The sequence below is a fragment of the Pteropus medius genome, unplaced genomic scaffold, assembly GCF_902729225.1.
Source record: "Pteropus medius unplaced genomic scaffold, Ma_sr-lr_union100, whole genome shotgun sequence".
Lineage (NCBI taxonomy): Eukaryota > Metazoa > Chordata > Mammalia > Chiroptera > Pteropodidae > Pteropus > Pteropus medius.
Window position 1 is genome coordinate 5435943 of NW_024348242.1, and position 18882 is coordinate 5454824.

The 18882-nt window shown below is 34.8% G+C and overlaps 1 protein-coding gene across 11 annotated transcripts in view; it reads left to right on the forward strand.

The window, feature by feature from the left end:
- Positions 1-18882, forward strand: part of IFT81 (intraflagellar transport 81) — a 68358-nt gene that overhangs the window by 13594 nt on the left and 35882 nt on the right. For 9 of the 11 annotated variants that reach the window (XM_039879405.1, XM_039879404.1, XM_039879413.1 and 6 more), the window contains 3 exons: positions 2246-2409; positions 3777-3872; positions 5471-5617. In XM_039879405.1, the coding sequence (XP_039735339.1) occupies positions 2246-2409; positions 3777-3872; positions 5471-5617 (407 nt within the window). Of the gene's footprint in view, positions 1-2245; positions 2410-3776; positions 3873-5470; positions 5618-6455; positions 7473-8535; positions 8951-18882 lie in introns of those variants that run through there. The other 2 variants (XM_039879414.1, XM_039879415.1) reach the window with 2 other exon arrangements.

The following is an 18882-nucleotide window of genomic DNA, read 5'->3' on the forward strand; positions in this document are numbered from 1 at the left end:
ACACACAGGAGGGGAATCAAGAAAGGAAAAAATGGTTGAAATATAAAAATAAGATGTGTCTGCATAAGTGTTTTGTGTGGGTGGACAGGGAATGGGGAGCAGGAAGTAAATGGAGAGCAGGAAGTGAAAGAGTTCTTGCTTCGTCGACATCTTTCTGGGAAATGGTTTAAGGGTTGTATTCAGCAGCCTAGGAAAAGAGTAGGGTAAACAGATATTAACTGATCCAAGTATTTAGTTTAATAAGATATCTAAATTCTTTAGTAATAAAAAATGGCTTATAAAAAGTTTCTTTCTATTTACTTAAATAACATAAGTATTTTTAGTGTAGCAACATAATTTGTATTTTTTCAGAGTTACAACCATATTATAAAACATTTTTATGCTCTACACATTAGTGAGATTTATTACATAAAAGATCCTAATCATTCAAGTGTAACAGGATCAATGAGATGTTTTCAGGGAGTTTTTAATAAAAAAGTTTCTGAGGTATTGCTGACCGTATGTTTAATTTCACCAGGATTTCAAAAGGTGATTTTTTAAAAACTGCATAGAAACATAGGACTACTTTTCTAGGTCTAAGTTAAAATTTTGGGGAGAAGAATTTAAAATGCGATGGAAACTCTGTTTATGTTATTTAACAGCTTTATTGAAATGGACAAATAATAAACTGCACATATTTAAAGTATACACTTGATAAGTTTTGACATATGTATACATTGGCGAAACCATCAATCTAATCAAGATAACATAAATTCATCACCCCCAAAACATTTCCTGTGCCTCTTTGTAATGTCTCACACCTGCACTTCTCTGTCCTCTGCTCATCCCCAGCAACTGATCTACAGTGCTTTCTGTCACTATAGATTAGTCTGTGTTTTCTAGAATTAGAAACTTTTTTCTTTTTAATAGGGAAGATAATATTTAAGAATTTAAAATCTTTCCTCAGGAGCATTTGAGATCTTGCTCCCCAGCATGTCATCAGTTTAGCTCAAATTCATAAAAATTCTCTAAAAAAAACAATATTAAATCTTTTTAAACATTTTAGACTTTGATTCCTTGTAAAGCTGATTACATGCAGTATGTTTAAGAACTTGAAGGTAGAAATACTAGTCATCTAATAGCTAAAGAAGCCAGGATGTAGATTTAATCAGAAACCACATAGGAATGACTACCTAATTGTACTGTGATTCATTAAACACTTTCTCTTCCCTCTCTTTCCCCAGTCCCTAAAAAAAGGGGGGAAATTGTAGCGATGAATGGAAAACTTGTGAATTTGCCATTAATAAATTTTTGCATGTTAATATATGGTTAGCACAACAGAACTAAAAATAATTTTAAGGCTTTGGGCCAGGTTTATTATGCAATCTTTGTACATAGATTACTTAAACCGGAAATCCAGTGTTTTAAAAAGTCAAGCCAGAATTTGTAAATGTGTAATGGAAAGATCTGAAATAAACTTTTAAAAGCTCTCTAGGCTGGGAATTTAAAACAAAACCATTATTCACTGAAAATCTGTGTGTGTGCATGTTTGTGCACTCTGCCAAAATAAGAAAACTATTAAATCTTAAAAATATAATTTAAGTTGTCACTTAAGTATAAATTAATACTTTACAAAATCAAAACTACCAAACATGGAAAACTGAAAACTTTTATGAATGTAGGTAATTTCTCTTTTTCAGATTTTAACGTGTACCTTTAGAGATGTCTTCAATGCTTTGAAGCTGACAAATTATAATGTATTACCATTTATAAAGTATTAGAATAGAAACACAAACTGCCTCAGAATTATTGCAAAAGAAAAGGAGTAAATGACCACTTGTGAAAGAAAGAACCTGGGTTAGATTAGTGTTGTCATCTGGTTTGTGGATTTCTTACTTAGAAGGCAAAATATGACCCCAAATATATCTGGCTCTGCAAATGTTATTTTAGCATGTTGTGGAGTGTAAATGAAGTAAGTGATAGGTAATTTGGAAAGATCATAATATTACTTTTTCTGTAATTATTCAAACATTTCTGCCATGTAAATTGTCCTTTTTTATTCTCATTCTAATTAACATAAAAAGACTTCAATGGCTAATCTTTTATGGTGTTATATTTGATATTATACAGATATGATATTATACAGATAGATATACTAGATATTTTGACAGATATGCCCCATGAACCAGGTCTTGTATTTAAAGTGTACAGTATATCACTACACCAATTCTCTTGGGCTCAGTATTCATTTATTTTGTTTTTAAAGGTTTAATGAAGAGACTAGAGGAGGAGATAAAGTTTAATTCATATATGGTAACTGAAAAATTTCCTAAAGAATTAGAGAACAAGAAAAAAGAATTGCATTTTTTACAAAAAGTGGTTTCAGAGCCTGCTATGGGCCATTCTGATCTTCTCGAACTTGAATCTAAAGTAAGTGACAGTCATCTTCTTTTTATAGCTCCGAATTTTATCTCGTCCCCAGTCCTGTGAAAATTATGTCTGCTGCTTTCTGTGGTGTCCTGTTCTTGACACTTAAGTTAACCTGTGTTGAGTCGGTGCTCTTATGAGGAGTTGTTCTTTATGGGAAATTATAGCATATAAAGATGTTACTTAATATGAATGATGTTATAAAAACCTAGTCAACTGATCAAGAAACTCAATGACTTGGAGATAGATATAAATCAGTGCATATGATTGACTCATAGGTTTGTGTGTTCATACTACATAACTGACTCATAATATGATGTATTCATAATAATTATATAGCAGTTTTAAAATATTTAAACATAATTTATTTTCTTCTAAGAATAATATGGCATTTTTATATTTAAAGCTAATATATTTATCAGCCTTTTATGCCAGCTTTGGAATTTCTAAACCTTCTTGTAATGCTCATTGAAACCTGGTATTACATTATAACATTTTTCTTCTCTAGAAATAAATTACTAACCAGATGAATATTTTTTAAAAATAACAATTAAATATTATGAAAATTGATTAAACAATCTTGACTTGCCAATCCTTTAATGTGCTTAATAGGCATTATAATTACATACATAATTCTTACCGCTGTCATCTTTTAGCTTACTTATAGAAATTAGATGTCCAAGTCAGATTGGCTCAAATTTAATTTCATGGAATTAACAGGAGAACTCTAGTCTTTTCAAAAGATAGATATACTGAAAGCCATGCTAATTTTTTTTTTTATTATTTGTTGAGGGACTGTATGCTTCTTTGGCTTTATTAAGCTTTATTTTATTACATTGGGAAAGGTTTAGATTAATGAGAAAGATAAGTGACAGCTATGCTAGAGTCACAGATCATTAGAACAGGGTTTGCAGATGTCATCCATGTCAGCCCTCAGTTGGATCCATGAATTCCTTGTACTAAATCCCCAGGGAATGTAAGCTGGCTTTGGCTTATCACTTACAATGACTTAAAAGTCACAACACATGTGAGGGGACAACTTCAGACTTTTAGGAATTGTCTTTCTGATAATAATGCACAACTATTTTACATGGAATACTTTAGGATAATTTAGACATGGATGGTTAAATCCATGTAAGCAATTAAACTATGTAAAAAAATATATATCATGAACCATGAAATGTTAATTATTTCTAAAAGTAATTATAACAACCCACTCCTAACGTTAATGGACCTGTTCCTCCCGTCAGTCAGATCACTGATAAGAACTGTAAATCGAAAGCTTAGTTTGGCCAGATGTCCCTCACTTTGCATAATTATAAGGGGAGTTTTAACCTTTTTTTATTATTATTATTTTCATGTTGCTTTAGATAAGTGAAATAAATGCACAGATCAATCAGCTAATTGAAAAGAAAATGATGAGAAATGAGCCAATTGAGGGCAAACTCTCACTGTATAGGCAACAGGTAAGACCATTCTTTTGGTGCATTATTTAGTTCTGAACATCTTCATAAACACCACAGGCTGTTTATCTACAGTGTTAAAGTGAGAAGGAAGGAAAGAATAAATGTTCTGTCATTGCTAATCTCCAGATTAAAACGAGGAATTTGTGGAAAAGCCACAAAAGACGCATGTTCAAGTTGGAAACGCAATACACCTGATAACGTTTACTTTCCTTAGTGTCTGCCAGCTGTGGTGATAAGAGCTGTTGGTGTTCATATCTGTGAGTGTGAGATTTGATTGTTTAAATGAAAGTTTACCTTTGAGTGTTATAATCAGGATATTTATAATTTTTAATGAATCGAAGGCAATATACTGCTTCAAGTTTCAAGTTAGTTTGCAAGTATAGAATTAATTAAATTTTAGTGCTAAGGCACTTAACATTTTATCCACAACTCGTAGATTTGTGAGGGTATGTATGTTGTTATATATTTCTAGACAGAAGATTCAAATGAAAGCCATGGGTTATCTAAAAAGAACCCAGGCAGGAGGAGTTTAGTGTGAAGAGCATTCTATAGCCTCAGAAAATACTGAGCTACATAACAAAGCGTTTTTCAAGTATGTTAGAATTTGTAAAAACCTTTTTATAATGGGAAATTTCAACTATCTACAAAGATAGAGAAAACAGTTCAGTCATGGCCATTCTTATTTCATCTATACCCACAGCCCCAACTGGATTATTTTGACTTTGTATCATTTCATCTATAAATATTTCAGAATGTATCTCTGAAAAATAAAGGCTTTTAAAAACAACAACAACATACCACATGTGAAATTTTAATAATTTCTTAATATTGGCAAATATCCAGTCAGTGTTCAGATTTACATGATTGTCTCTTTTTATTTTTAAGTTAATTTGTTTTAATTAGGATCCATACAGAATTTATACACTGCATTTGGTTGATATGTTTAAGTCTCTTTAATCTATAGCTTCTCTTTTTCATATTTATTTGTTTAAGAACTTTCTTGCAGCTTATTTACTGTAGTTTATCTTATAGCGTTTTCCATAGTTTTTATTTTACTGATTGTGACTCTATGGTGTCCTTTTAACATATTCTATTTCCTGTATTTCCTGTATATTAGAACTAGAAGCTTGAACAGATTCTGGTTTGATATTTTTTGGCAAGAATACTTTCTAGGTGATATTATAATACTTTGGTTTGGTGGTAAAAATGTCTGGTTGTCTCTTTTTAAGTGATGTTAGCAGCCATTGATTGTTATTGCCTATCCATTAATTTCATTAGGAATTACAAAATGTTGACACTATGATTCCTTTTTTGTTTATTAGCTGGGCTATGTCTATACAGACTGACATGTCCTATATTTGCAGAGCTTTGGTCTTCCAAAATGTTTTTAAGTTGATGTTTGATATACATTGCATGCTTCTACTAAATATATAACTGGTGATGATGATAGGTAGAAGGGCGAGAGGTATGGGTCAGGAGAAGCCAATACGATATTGAAAATTTAGCTCAGGAAAAATCTAAAAATATAGACAATTTCTCAAGATAATGGAACATTGGTTGTATGTTTTATTTTATATTCATATTTAATGCTCAATTAGGCATCCATCATTTCTCGTAAAAAAGAAGCAAAAGCGGAGGAACTTCAGGAAGCCAAGGAGAAGTTAGCCAGCCTAGAGAGAGAGGTGTCAGTGAAGACGACTCAGACCCGCGAATTTGATGGCACCGAAGTTCTGAAGGGAGATGAGGTAAGCTGAGGTATCTCATGGGACAAGGATATGGGTACGATTTTTATTGGAAACCATGAATGTTTTTATTTTTTTATTTTGAATGTCAATAATAGGAAGTTGATTTGATTTTATAAAACTTGTTTATTTAAAACTGAAAACTTTTGCAGTAATTTTGAGATATTCTTGCTGTGTAATGACAGAGATCTTAGTGATTTTATGAGCCAATGTTCCAGGTTTTCACTTTAAGTAGATTTATACTGGATTTATTTATTATAAGTATTAAGTTATAAAAGTAAAGCAAAATGAGTAGCAACAGATAAGACAAAAATTTATATTTGTCGATAAATGTAATTCCATAAAGGGCTGAGAAAAATTATCATCAAGTTACTTTGTTAATAATGTGTATTTGACCAGTTGCACTGATACCCTTAAAATGACTTCATTGTAGATGCTTACAAAATTTAAAAATATGTATCTTTAAAAAGTTAGATCATGTGTACAGCTGAAACTTACTGGATTATGTTGACCAATGTCACCATAAAAAAATAATTAATTAATTTAAAAGTTATGTTGTGCTTCTGTATACTTAAAATTTTTAACAGTGCTTAAACAGCTGTTATTTCATTTATCCTTTTGTCAGACTCATGAGATTAGTAGCACAAGTAATGTTGTTATAGATGGCTAAACTTAAGCACCAAAAATAGAATTCCCCGTCTCCTTTTCATAAAGTTAGCTCAAGAAAGAATGAACAAATGAAGCAAAATATCTTGTCTTCAGCTCAGTGCTTTTTTTTAGTAAATTAAGTGATAAATCATATTTTAATTTCTAAACATTGCCTGTATTTCACCTCTTACAGCTTTTCTTTTTAAAAGCTACTAGGCCTCAGCAAAGGCTACTTTGAAAAGCTGCTCATGTCCAGACCTCATTTCGGCTTTGAAAAGTTACTGGACACACACTGTTACAAGTTGACAGTGAACCTTCATTGTGCCAAACACTTTTCTCTGTGGTGCTTTTGATCATGGCCTCCCATGTACCTTTTAGCTTATTGGGGAAGCAGTGGATTTCCAAAGTCAGCACTTAATTGAAACATTCCTCTACTTTTAACATCTACTTCCAGATTGCTTTAAGATATGGGAGTATTTTAAATGATACTTGGAAGTCAACAGCGTGTGCTATCTAGGGACAAAAGGATTAATTATGCAGCAATTTCACTTCATGAGAGAACATGTTACCTCCTAGCATTTTTATCTTTTCTTAAGAAAATGCTGCCCAGTTGATGGGAAACACTAATCGCTGTGGCCACATTTGGCACTAGTGTATTTATAATTCAGTATTAGGTACTCCCTTCATGCAAGTTTCAAGGAAAAGAACCTAGTGGCAAGCTATTAGCTTTTATTTTTGACTAAATATGGTGAATAGGAGAAATATTTGATGACAAAAGAGGCATGCTTTTTTTTTTAAGGAAAAAAAGATAGCTTTGGAAATGATAAGGTCAACTTAATTTTTAAACAGTGGTCAGAAACTAGAACAAATCAAGTTAAACCATTTGGCAGTTACCTAAAAGAACAGAAGGTATTGGGGAACATTAAGCATAATTTTATAAAGAACAAATCTTGGGAGACCAATTTTATTTTCTGCTTTGATAAAGTGATAGGCCATATGGACAAAAGGGAGGAAGTTATACTTAGAATTACATAACATAGCTGGACTTCACTGAGGTTTCATATTATACCACGTGATAATCACCAAATAAATCATGTTCTTCGCCACCCATCTGTTAATGCAGTTGGCGAGAGGGTATCAAGGAGTAGTAGCATGGTGTTCAGAAAGAATCCGATGCCCAGAGTCACAAATAGGAGGATGGTGGCGGAGCGGGGTGGGGAGCAGTGTTTATTGAGTACTTTTATATAAGGCTCTGTGCTAGGTGCTTTGTAAACGCACTTCACTTTTTGGAAGAGATGCTATTATTTCCGTTTTACAGTTGAGTGAATTTTAGGGAGGTTATAGATCCACACAGCTGACAAGTGGCCAGGCTGGGAGACCAGGCCTCTTTCACAGGTGCCTCTTAACCTTGAGCAAATCACTTCTCCATCCGTAACATGGGGGCGAGTTGCTCCCCGTCATCGTTAGTGGACGTCGAAATAGTGGACGTCAAAACTTCTGAGAAACTCAGAGGCTCCGTCAACGTATCGCGTCTGTCACCTGAAGGCAACCATGCCTGCGAGCCACACATTACGCCGTGTGTGACAGGCAGGGTGGTGGGATGCCGAAGGGCCTGGGCTCCGGAACCCCGTTGCTCAAGTGCAAGTTCTGGCTTTGTCATTCTCCCAGCTTGATGACCTTGGGCAGGCTCCTTAACCTCTTTGTACTCAGCTACGAAACGTGACTATTACTAGTATATACCACCTAGAATTATTATTGTGCAGTTAATGCATAAAAAATACTAGAATAGCACCAGGCACATACTAGGTGCTCAATAAGCGTTAGCTCTTAATATTTTTATATTTTTGTCGTTCACATGAATGAAGAATTTGAAAGCTAGGAATATAGTTTATAGCTTAAAATTGAAATTGGTATTTCCCAGATTGGGGAGCAATTCAATAGAAATAAATGTGAAATAGTTTCTGTTTAGGGATAAATAATTTCCATAGCTTCAAGAAGGGGTAAGGTAGCACCAATGAGAGTTAGTTTAGCTGCTGTTCGCTGAGCAGTTCCTGTGTGCTCAGTCTCGAGCAGTTTAAAAACATGTCCTTGGAGATGGTCGCACAACGGTGTGAACGCCCTTAATGCCACAGAACTGTACATTACAAATGGCTAAAGTGGTTTTATAGTTCGTATATTTAACCACAATAAAACACATACAGGATATTATAATTCATCCTCTCAAAAAGCCTATGAGGTAAATAGGTAAATATTGCCTCCATTTTATAATTGAGGAAACAGGCTTAGGGACACTGAAGCGACTTGCCCCAAGTTGCACAGTGAGTGGCAGAGCGAGGACCTGAACCCAGCTCCGAGTGGCTCTGCAGCCGTGCTCCGAAGGGAACTCCGCGCTCTTCGCCAAGGCTCCGTGTGAACGAGTCCGTTTCAAGATTCCTGTGACTTAGCAGGACCGCGTTGCTGAGCGTCATTAACTGGAAATGCCGGCTTGCTGGGAACTGTCCGACAGTCGTCTGTCTGTCGGCCTTCATTCCTCCATTATCCACATGTAGTTGTTTAATTAATCTTTTCCTGGAAAAATTTAAGAATATGACTGTGTTAATAAGGAAAAATGCAACAAATACCATACATATAATGATTTCTATTCTTTTATTTTCTTTTTAGAGGTCAGCGAGCAGTTTTTAAAGTTTGGTGTTAAAGCATGCATTTTTAAAATTTTTATTTTATTAGTTTCAAGCATATAGTGCATTGGGTAGACCTTTGTATAGTTTATAAAATGATCCCCCTAATTGCTGTTTCTCCTCTGGCTCTCCACCTAGCCATTACATTTCTGCTCACTGCATTCCCTATGCCGTGCTCCCATCCCCATGACCATCTATCAATTACTAATTAATACTTCTTTAAGCCTTCACCCTTTTGTCTCAGCCCCACAAACTCCCTCCCCCATGTCTGTCACCAGATTGTCCTCTATATTTGTGAGTCTGTTTTTGATTAGTTTGTTCTTTTTGTTCCTTAGATTCCGCATATAAGCGAAATCATATGGTATTTGTCTTTGTCTGACTTATTTCACTCAACATAATAACCTCTAGGTCCATCCATGTCATTGTAAATAGTAGGATTTCATTTTTTTTAATGGCTGAGTAATATTCCATCGTATATATGAACCATAACTTCTTTATCCAATCGTCTGTTGATGGGCATTTAAGTTGCTTCCATATCTTGGCTATTGTAAGTTATGCTGCCGTGGATATTGGGGTACATAGATCTTTATGAATTATTGTTTTGGTTTTCTTTGGATAAATACCCAGAAGTGCAATTGCTGGGTCAAAAAGTATATCCATTTTTAACTTTTTTGAGCAACCTCCAGGCTGTTTTCCAATTTGCAATTGCAACACAGTGTACGAGGGTTCCCTTTTCCCGCATCCTCACTAACACTTGTTGTTCTTTGATTTATTGATGACGGCCATTCTGACAGGTGATATCTCATTGTGGTTTTAATTTGCATTTCTCTGATAATTAGTGACCTTGAGCATCTTTTGCTCAAGATGACCTTAGCCATCTGTATTTCCTCTTTGGAGAAGTATCTGTTCAGGTCTTCTATTTTTTAATTGGATTATTTGTTTTTTTTATTGTTGTGTTCTGTGAGTTCTTTATATATTTTGGATATTAACCTCTTATCAGATGTATCATTAGTGATATCTTCTCCTGATTAGTCTGTCTTTTTGTTTTGTTGATGGTTTCCTTTGCTGTACAAAAACTTTTTTAGTTTGATGTAGTCCCATTTGTTTATTTTTTCTTTTGTTTCCCTTGCCCGGGGTGATATATCTGAAAAGAAATTCCTGTTAGCTATATCAGAGAGTTTATTGCCCATGTTTTCTTCTAGAAGTGTTATGGTTTTGAGTCTTACATTTAAGTCTTTAATCCATTTTGAGTCTATTCTTGTACACGGTGTAAGAAGGTGGTCCAGTTTCTTTCTTTTTTTGCATGCATCTGTCCAGTTTTCCCAACACCATTTATTGAAGACACTGTCTTTACTCCATTGTATATTCTTGTCTCCTTTGTCATATATTAAGTGAGCATATAGGCGTAGATTTATTTCTGGGCTCTCCCTTCTGTTCCGTTGATCAATATATCCCTTTTTATGCCAGTACCATGCTGTTTTGATTACTGCAGATTTGTAGTATAGTTTGATATTAAGTAGTGTGATATCTCCAACTTTGTTCTTCTTTCTCAAGATTGCTGTGGCTTTTGGGGGTCTATTATGGTTCCATATAAATTTTAGGATTATTTGTTCTAGCTCTCTGAAAAATGTCATTGGTATTTCCATAGGGATTGCATAAAGCATGCATTTTGATGCTTCCTACTGCCATTGAAGTTAATATTCTCAGTGTTACATTTGTCCAAGAATTCAAGCTTTTCCGATTGCAGAACAAGTGCTATAAGCATTTGTTGTCTGTACACTTTTCATTAGTATTCCCTTGATTTTTCTTATTAATAAAAGACAAAGTGTCTAAAAAGGCTTCTTTTTTTCATTATACTTTGGTTATTACTTTAATATTTTATTTTCATTATGCCTTGGTTAAGGCAATACACAGGAATAAGCACAGGAACATATTTATCTCTTATTCTGCCAGATTTCTGACAGAGGAATTTCTTGAACAGCTAAAGTTACCTTCTCAGTGATGGAGATTGTTCTTGCCAGTCTCATCTGTCTTGATTTATTTCTCTTCACATCAGTATGGTAGGTGATAAAAACGTTAAGTTTAGAGACTACAATCTCTTAACATAACTAAAAATTGATAATAATGCATATCTGACTATTTTTATATCTATATTGGATTTGAGTATATAATAAATATAAATCTGGTTAAAATGATATTCACAAAGAATTTTGATACCTGTATCTCAGAGAAGTCACCCAAAAAACGCTACAGAGCCTTTGATCCTGACCTGTTTATTAGTCTTATCAGTAATTTAAATTAATAATAATAATTGTTAATATGCAATTACAATGTGCCAGACACCATTCTAGGCTTATTATATACATTATCTCATTTGTTTTATTAAACAACTGTATGAGATATGATTATTCCTAATTTTTATAGATAAGGGAACTGAGGCACTCAGAGGATTTATGCTAACTTACCCACAATTGCACTGCTAGTAAGTAGTAGAGCCATGATTTGAATTGAGGTAGTCGGGCTCCAGAACCCTTAATAATTTTCTTAGGACAGGAAACTAGAAGAAATCGTCAGCCTGAGATAGATGATAGAATTACAACTCAAAATTGTCTTGGTAGATAGAAGCATCGTGCTTAAACAAACAAAATACCATTAATGGGATTATAAGTATAATGTTGTAAAATTCAGGTTTTGTCTGCTAGCTCAACATGTCACTCATTAGTAATGCAGCTTTAAAAAACAGAATATTATACTCCATTCATAAAAATGGAATGCCCTATTTATGGTGAAGTTATGCCTGGAATATTGTTTTACACTTTTGGCTTCATGTTTTAAGAGGCACAGTCGAGCCAGAGTCCAGGTGAGGGAGACGGAAACAAATGAAGAGTCTGGAAGCTTTCATAGAAACAATTGATTATGTATTAACTGAGAACAAAAAAAAAAACTAAAGAAAGACATAATAGAATTGCATTTAAATATCGAAAGGATACGGAAAGGATGGTGTGCAGAAAAGAGTTAACAGTAGCAGGCCTGAAACTGCTATTCTTAGAGAACTTGCTTGCAAGGTTGGCCCTTGGCTGGCATCTTGGGAACTTGGGTTTTAAAAGGATTCCCACCACTCTCTGATAAGAATGGCTCGCTGTGCCTAAACTGTGTACAGGGAGTGTGGTTTCTGCCCATCGCCTGCTTTCCTTCTGGGCGTCTGGAGTGTTGGTGTGAGCCAGGCAGAGAGGGTGCCTACGTGACCAGCCCCAGTAAAAACCTGGGCACTGAGACTCCAAAGAGCTCCCCTGGTTGGCAACATTTCACAGATATTATGACAACTCGTCGCTGGGGGAACAACGGGGGAGACCCTGGGAAGCTTGCCCCTGGTTTCCTCCGGACTTCTCCCCATGTGCCTTTGTCCCTGTGCTGCTTTTGCTTTGTATCTGTTCACTGGTATAAAGCATAGCCAAGAGTGTGGCTACCTGCTGAGTCTGTGAGTCCTGATAGCAAATCATTGATGGTCTTGGGGCCCCGATACATATGAAACAGTAGTATCTTGTTTGTTTGACAGAAAGCAGAATCAGAGCAAATGGATGCTGGTTAGTGAGAAACATTTGATTGACAGTCACGAAAAATTTCTACCACGAAAGCTTTCTTCAGTAATGAAGCAAGATGCTTTGGTGGGGTGCCCTACCATTTAAAATATTCTAACAGACGCTAGATGAGGGACATTTTAGAGATAATGTGTGCATTGAGTAGAAAAAAGATTGGACTGGATCAGCGCTTTAGGGTTTTTCATCTTCAAAAATCTGATCATACAAATAATACCTGAGTACATTCTCATGGTAAAAATATCAAACAATACACATAAAACAAAAGTCCCCTTGGCCATCCCTTACCCCCAGTCCCAGTCCCTTGGTCACTTTTCCAAAGAGAAACCACTGCTACCAGATTGTATTCCTTTTAGTCCTCTCTCTGGAGATAAATACAGATGTAGGTAATATCGTGTTGTGGGTTTTTAAAAATATGAGTGGTATTGCACAACCATGCATGTTGTGCAACTTGCTTTTAATAGCACGTCTTGGAGATGATTCCCTGTCGGTAAACGGAGGCCGTTCTGTAGAGGTCGAGAGTGTTGGCTCTGGAGCCAGAACCCCTGTGCGCAGGCTGCTGCTCTGTGCCACTGGGAATGTCTAACCTTAGCGTGGCACCTGGCTCCTCTGTGCCTCAGGTTCCCTGTCTGTCAAGTGGGGGTAATAACAGTGCTCCCCCTATGTGGTGGTTGGGAGAGCTAAATGAGTTAGTGCAAATGAGCAATATACAACAGTGCGTGGCTTATAGGCAATGAATGCTGTCTACAGGTAGAATATTAACATGTACTTCTTTTCAGTTAATTGCTACGTTGCATTCCATGGGATGGAAGTACCAAATTTATTCCAACTAAAAGTGTACAAGAGTGTCTGTTTCCTGTTACCTAGAACTCTTCACCAGCACTTGATCTTCAATCTTTTTCTTTCTTTTCTTTTTTCTTTTTCTTTTTTACCAAAATCCATCTTTTAATAAACACTATTTGGTGCTAATCCCTAATCTTTTAACTTTTTTCCATTCTGACAATATTCTGTTTTGATTTTCATTTTTCTCGATTAAGATTGAGATCGAGCATCTGTCCACATACATGTTTGGTCATTTATATTTTTTCTGTCACTTGTTTATTTTCTTTCTCCATTTTTCTTCTAATGGAGTGAATGTTTTTTCCTTCTTACAGGTATTCTAATATTAAGTTGGGTAATTATTTTTTTCTAATCATCTGTCTTTATATATGGTGTCTTTTGTCACAAAAGGATTTTGTCCCTTTTTTTCAAACAGCTTTATTGAGACATAATTAACACAAAATAAGCTGCATATATTTTTAAAGCGCAAATTATTGCTGTTATTCCAAATTATGATAACTTCAAATACTGGGACAGGATTTTAATATTAAGTAACCTTAGTTTTCTATAATTGGGATTGTTTTAAAAATGTGTACATGGAAATATCTTACTTTATGTAGGAATCAGTGTGAGAGAGGATAGAAAAATAGTTTTATAGCATAGCACAATAATGAATGGTCATAATTCTGATTGAGTTGTCAATAGAAGGTTGCTATGATCAGTATGATTTGTTTTAAGATAACAGAAAGAGCTTAAGTAACATCTCTTCCAGGAAGCATACCCTGTTATTATTTTGCCAGCTCACACCCCACACATGAAATGTGTTCCCATAGCGCTCTGTTCGCGTGTGTTGTAACATGAAGCGTACTGAAGATCACTTGTTTGGTTTCTGCCTGCCCTAAGAAACCAGTAAGCTCCATGATGACAGTGGCATCTCGTGTTCACCACCATTTACTTAATAGCTGGCCCAGAAATAGCTGGCACTTGGTAAATGTGTAGAAAACCCAAATGAAATGTATAATCTAATGTAGATATTTTTTTCGTTAGGAAAGTGATAATATTAAAAATATTTGTGTGTTAGCTCTTCATCCTAACCATAGTTGTTAACTTCATTGTATAGATAAAGTAATTTCTAAATACCTGATCACAAACCTAAATTTGCCGTTTAACATGGCAGCCTCCAGTCAATTTTTTTGGTAAGCATGATTTTTTTCCCTTTCATAGGCAGCAAACTGAGCTTGATGACTTTGTTTCACTAAGCGGAAGAGCAAAGGATAGAGCCTGTGCCGCTCGTAGTAGTGCCACAAAGCTACTGATCTTTGCCGTCTTAGTCACTCCGATATCTCCGAATCTCTGCGTTAATTATTTGAAAAGCAAACAAAAGATCAGCCCCAATGAAGCAGTGCTAGTACCCTTCCCAGAGCTGCCATTCAAATGAAAGCATACCTTTGGGGACTGAACTTTTTATAGCAACAAATGAATCTCTGGTTAAGTTTCCACTGGCACTTCGTGCATTGCAAGGTCACTCCTGGTTCATGGTATATGAGTATAGAGCCCATTGTGTTTTCTCCCCTAACCATTACCAAAAACTCACCTTTTGCAGTCAGTGGCTACTTAAAAAATGTGCTTGGTCCAATAATATTTATAAGCAGCTTGAGAAAGCCCCAACCAATTCATTCTACAGCTACCAACAGAAATGCTAGAGCTAAATTGAAAAGATTATGAAATCTTCTTTAAATACTTCAAAGAGAAGCACAATGAAGATAAGGGAATCCTGGCAAGATTTACTGCAGCTGTCAGATCCTGAAAAATTAGGAATCAAATTTTGACACTTGTAATTGAATCATCCACCCTTCTAAGTGAGCCCAGGCAAACCTCTGATATTTTTAGAACCCTTCAAATCACATGACACTCTTTAGAGTTCATAGCAGGACCTGAGGCCCCTAAAATTTCCCAAGAGATGAAACAAAACAGAATCAAATAAATTTAGCTCACTTCGCTGAAGTGATAGAAGTCGTGTATTTATGTATTCAGTCTAGGTAATGCCACAGTTTTAACCCAAAATTTGAAAACTTCTCATAGAAATTTTTTTTTTGAGTTTTAACTGCTTGGACAGCAGTTGAAAAACCCATTAGAGATATAGTAACAGCTGCATGGTGGTGACTTGATTTATAATAGAAGCACAGAGACCTCGGATGGTGTGACTGTGTTTCACAGATGGATGCTCCTGTGCACCGTTACTATTAAGACAGTTTTCTGCCAGCATATATCATATTGCTTATTAGCAGTTAACTATCCACTACCATATTAGGTAATTGCATTGTGCTTGGCTTGGTGAGGTTTTCTAACTTAAAGTTTAAAATGTAATACTTGGAAAAGGTTAGAATAGTATCTGTATGTGTGTTTAGTTATATGGCACTAAATCACTGATGAGTGATTTGAAATCAGTGATTTCATTGATTTCAAATCACTGATGAGTGATTTGAAAGAACTGACATTTTAGCCGAAAACAAAGGTTACTTTGAAACATTTTTTTTTTGCCTGTAAATAAATAGCAGTTCTGAGACCAGATTTTGGGGAGTCTGAATGATTTATGACATGAAGTGTGACATGAAAAGATGGTATTTTCAGGTTTTCTGCAAGTCCGAATTCAGAATACAAGACATGGACTAATGAGCAAAAACAAACAAACAAAACAAAACAAAAAAAACTAGCCATTGGGCATTTTCATGCTACTCTTGAACAATTGGCGTCATGTCATCTCACACTTAACTCTCGCGGGACTATTTTTGTGCTTTTCTATACTTAAAAATCGTTCGATGAAATAACAGACAAAGATGTGGTATAATTAAGAAATGGAAAATTGCATGGTTATTGGACCAACAGGATTTGAGGACAAAAGTACTCATTCTAGTCCAGTTTTACTAACTTGCTGAACTTTGGTGAGTCGTAGTAATTTCTCTATAGGTTTCTTTCTCTGTAAAAGGGGATTAGTGCTTTCAAAAAAGAAAAATAGCTCTTGGTGGTTCTTGACAATATTACATGTTATGTGGTTGTCTTATATAGTCCTCACAGCTAATAACTGTGGAAATAGTTTTCCTGCCAGACACTGAGGTAGAAAATCTGCAGCAGGAACAGAGATTCTTGTTTCCACATAAATATCCAGAATGGTCTGGAATCCAGGAATAACTTTGAGTTCCAGATAAGCTTTAAAAGCATTTGTAAATGGTTACATACTTAGAGAAATAAGCTGCCTCGCTCATTTAAAAAGCTAGCCCAGATTTTGATCGTTACTATTAAAGGTTCTAAAACAGATTAAATGGATAAAGGGGGAAAGAACATCTGTCAAATTCCATTTTGATCACAGAGGAGCCGAGTCTTTAAAATTGGTCTCAAAGCCAGAAGCTAGCACTATAAAGCGTTAATCTTATTGATCTCTGTGTACAAAATTATGGCTGCTCTTTCATAAATGACAAATTTAAATTACAAATGTATTTTGGTCCATGTGACCAGTAATAGCTGCTGTAATGGACCTTCCTGCACAGTGACAAGCTTTCTAGTTCACTGTAATGACAGATTTCCCTGATTGACCTGCTACAGTGCACTACAGAAAGCTTTTTTCCCCTAATGTTCCAAGGATTTGTTGCATGTCTCCTATGTCAGTTTCTTTAAAATTTTTTAATTTTTAAATAATTCATTCATAACCCTACCTGCCCAATATGACAGCTATTTTTATTTCTTAATTTTCTACCAATCTTGATGTATAGTCATATATACAAAATTTTTACATACTCAGAGTATGTAGACTATACAAGTCTATACATAGATTATTGCAGGAGAGATTATTCTATTTTAGTTTTAAAGAGCATCCATCACACCTCGATCTTTACTTTTCTGTTTATTCTAATTACATTTCTTTATTTTTTTCTTATTTAGAAGGAACAGTAATGATCTCATTTTCTAAGTACTCTTTAACTGTATTTAAACAAAATGACAGGCATTATTAATCATTATCCATTCAATTTTCATAGAATTTTTGTTCATTTTATAGATCTTATTTAAAAACTGTCTAGTTTTATTTTAGACAAATATTCATTTACTTTATAATGTTTAACATTGTATGTTTGATCCTAAAGTTTATAAAAATCCTTTACACAGTAATAAAGTATATTTAAGAATTGGCTACTAAGTGATGGCAATTATGGTTTTGAATAATTGCAGGCATTTAAGTCAAAATTTTGTTTCATTTTATTAAACCATTATGGCACGATTATTACAACAATAGTTTCTATTTTTTGAATGCTACACCTGGCGTTTGTGCTAACTGCCTTATATACACTTTCATATCACTCTAAGTATCGTTATCTCCTTTTTTTTTTAGTTGAAGAAATTGAGACAAAAGTAGACAAAAAAGTAACTTTGTCTCTTTAAGTGGTAGAGTCACAATTTGAAATTATGTTTCTCTGACTGCAAAACCCTTGATCTTAACTCTCCGAATTGCTTCTGTGAATCTCTTGTAGTGTTCCTGGGATTTTTAATGATTAAATTCTAAATGAAATTATTTGTGAATTTTTGCTCACATAAGTTATTGCAATAAGAATTATGAGTAAATTTAATTTTTAATACCCAAAGTCTATTCAAAATAAAATCTGTCAGTTCGGTTTTGTTGGTGATGGGCAAATGGTGATGTCTCTATTAAGCAGCAGCTCCCCATTCACCGGGAAGCCCTGAAGAACACATTTTAGAAGCCTGATCTGATGAACACATGGTGAACCCTGTACTCAACAACTGGGTAGCGCAACATTCTTTTCAAGATCAAGTCACTAAAAAAATTAGGTTGGCTTCAGATCTCTCCATGGACACACTTAACTCCAGAAGACTATGGAGCTAGACTCTAAAAACTCTCAAGGGAAGAAAGCAGGATGTAAGAATTTTATGCTCAGTCAAGCTGTTTGTTGTTGAAGCATTTAAGGCAACAAACTCTAGAACATGCACGAACTTATTATTTGACTTCTCTAAGCTACAGTTTCCTCACCTGTAGAAAATGTCTATTTTGTGGTTGTTATGAATATTAAAAGTATAAATGAGAAAGCACTAATATGACATTACGAGAGCTCAATAATAATCTATTTATTTCTGTAGAAGTCCGCTTCTAGTTCTAGAAGACTCTTGCTATTTATATGTATACTATACTTGATTTGATTTTTAAAATACTTTGTATAGATGTTCTGTTAATTCAAAAATATTTATTGAGAACCTATATTATTCTAAGCTTGGTTCTACAAACCAGACACTTAGAACTCTGGTAGAGATTATGGTAATCTTAAAAGGGACATAGTAATTCTTTTAAAATTCCAAAAAAAAAAAACCTTTCTAATTTAAGATACAAAGTAATTTCATTTGCGTGACATAGTCTTATAGCAAAACTCAACATGGTCTGTCTTGAAGTCTTCACCTTAGACTTCACCTAGTCTCACACGATGCTCCTAGGTGACCACACCCTCCCCTGGGCTGTGCCCACACATCG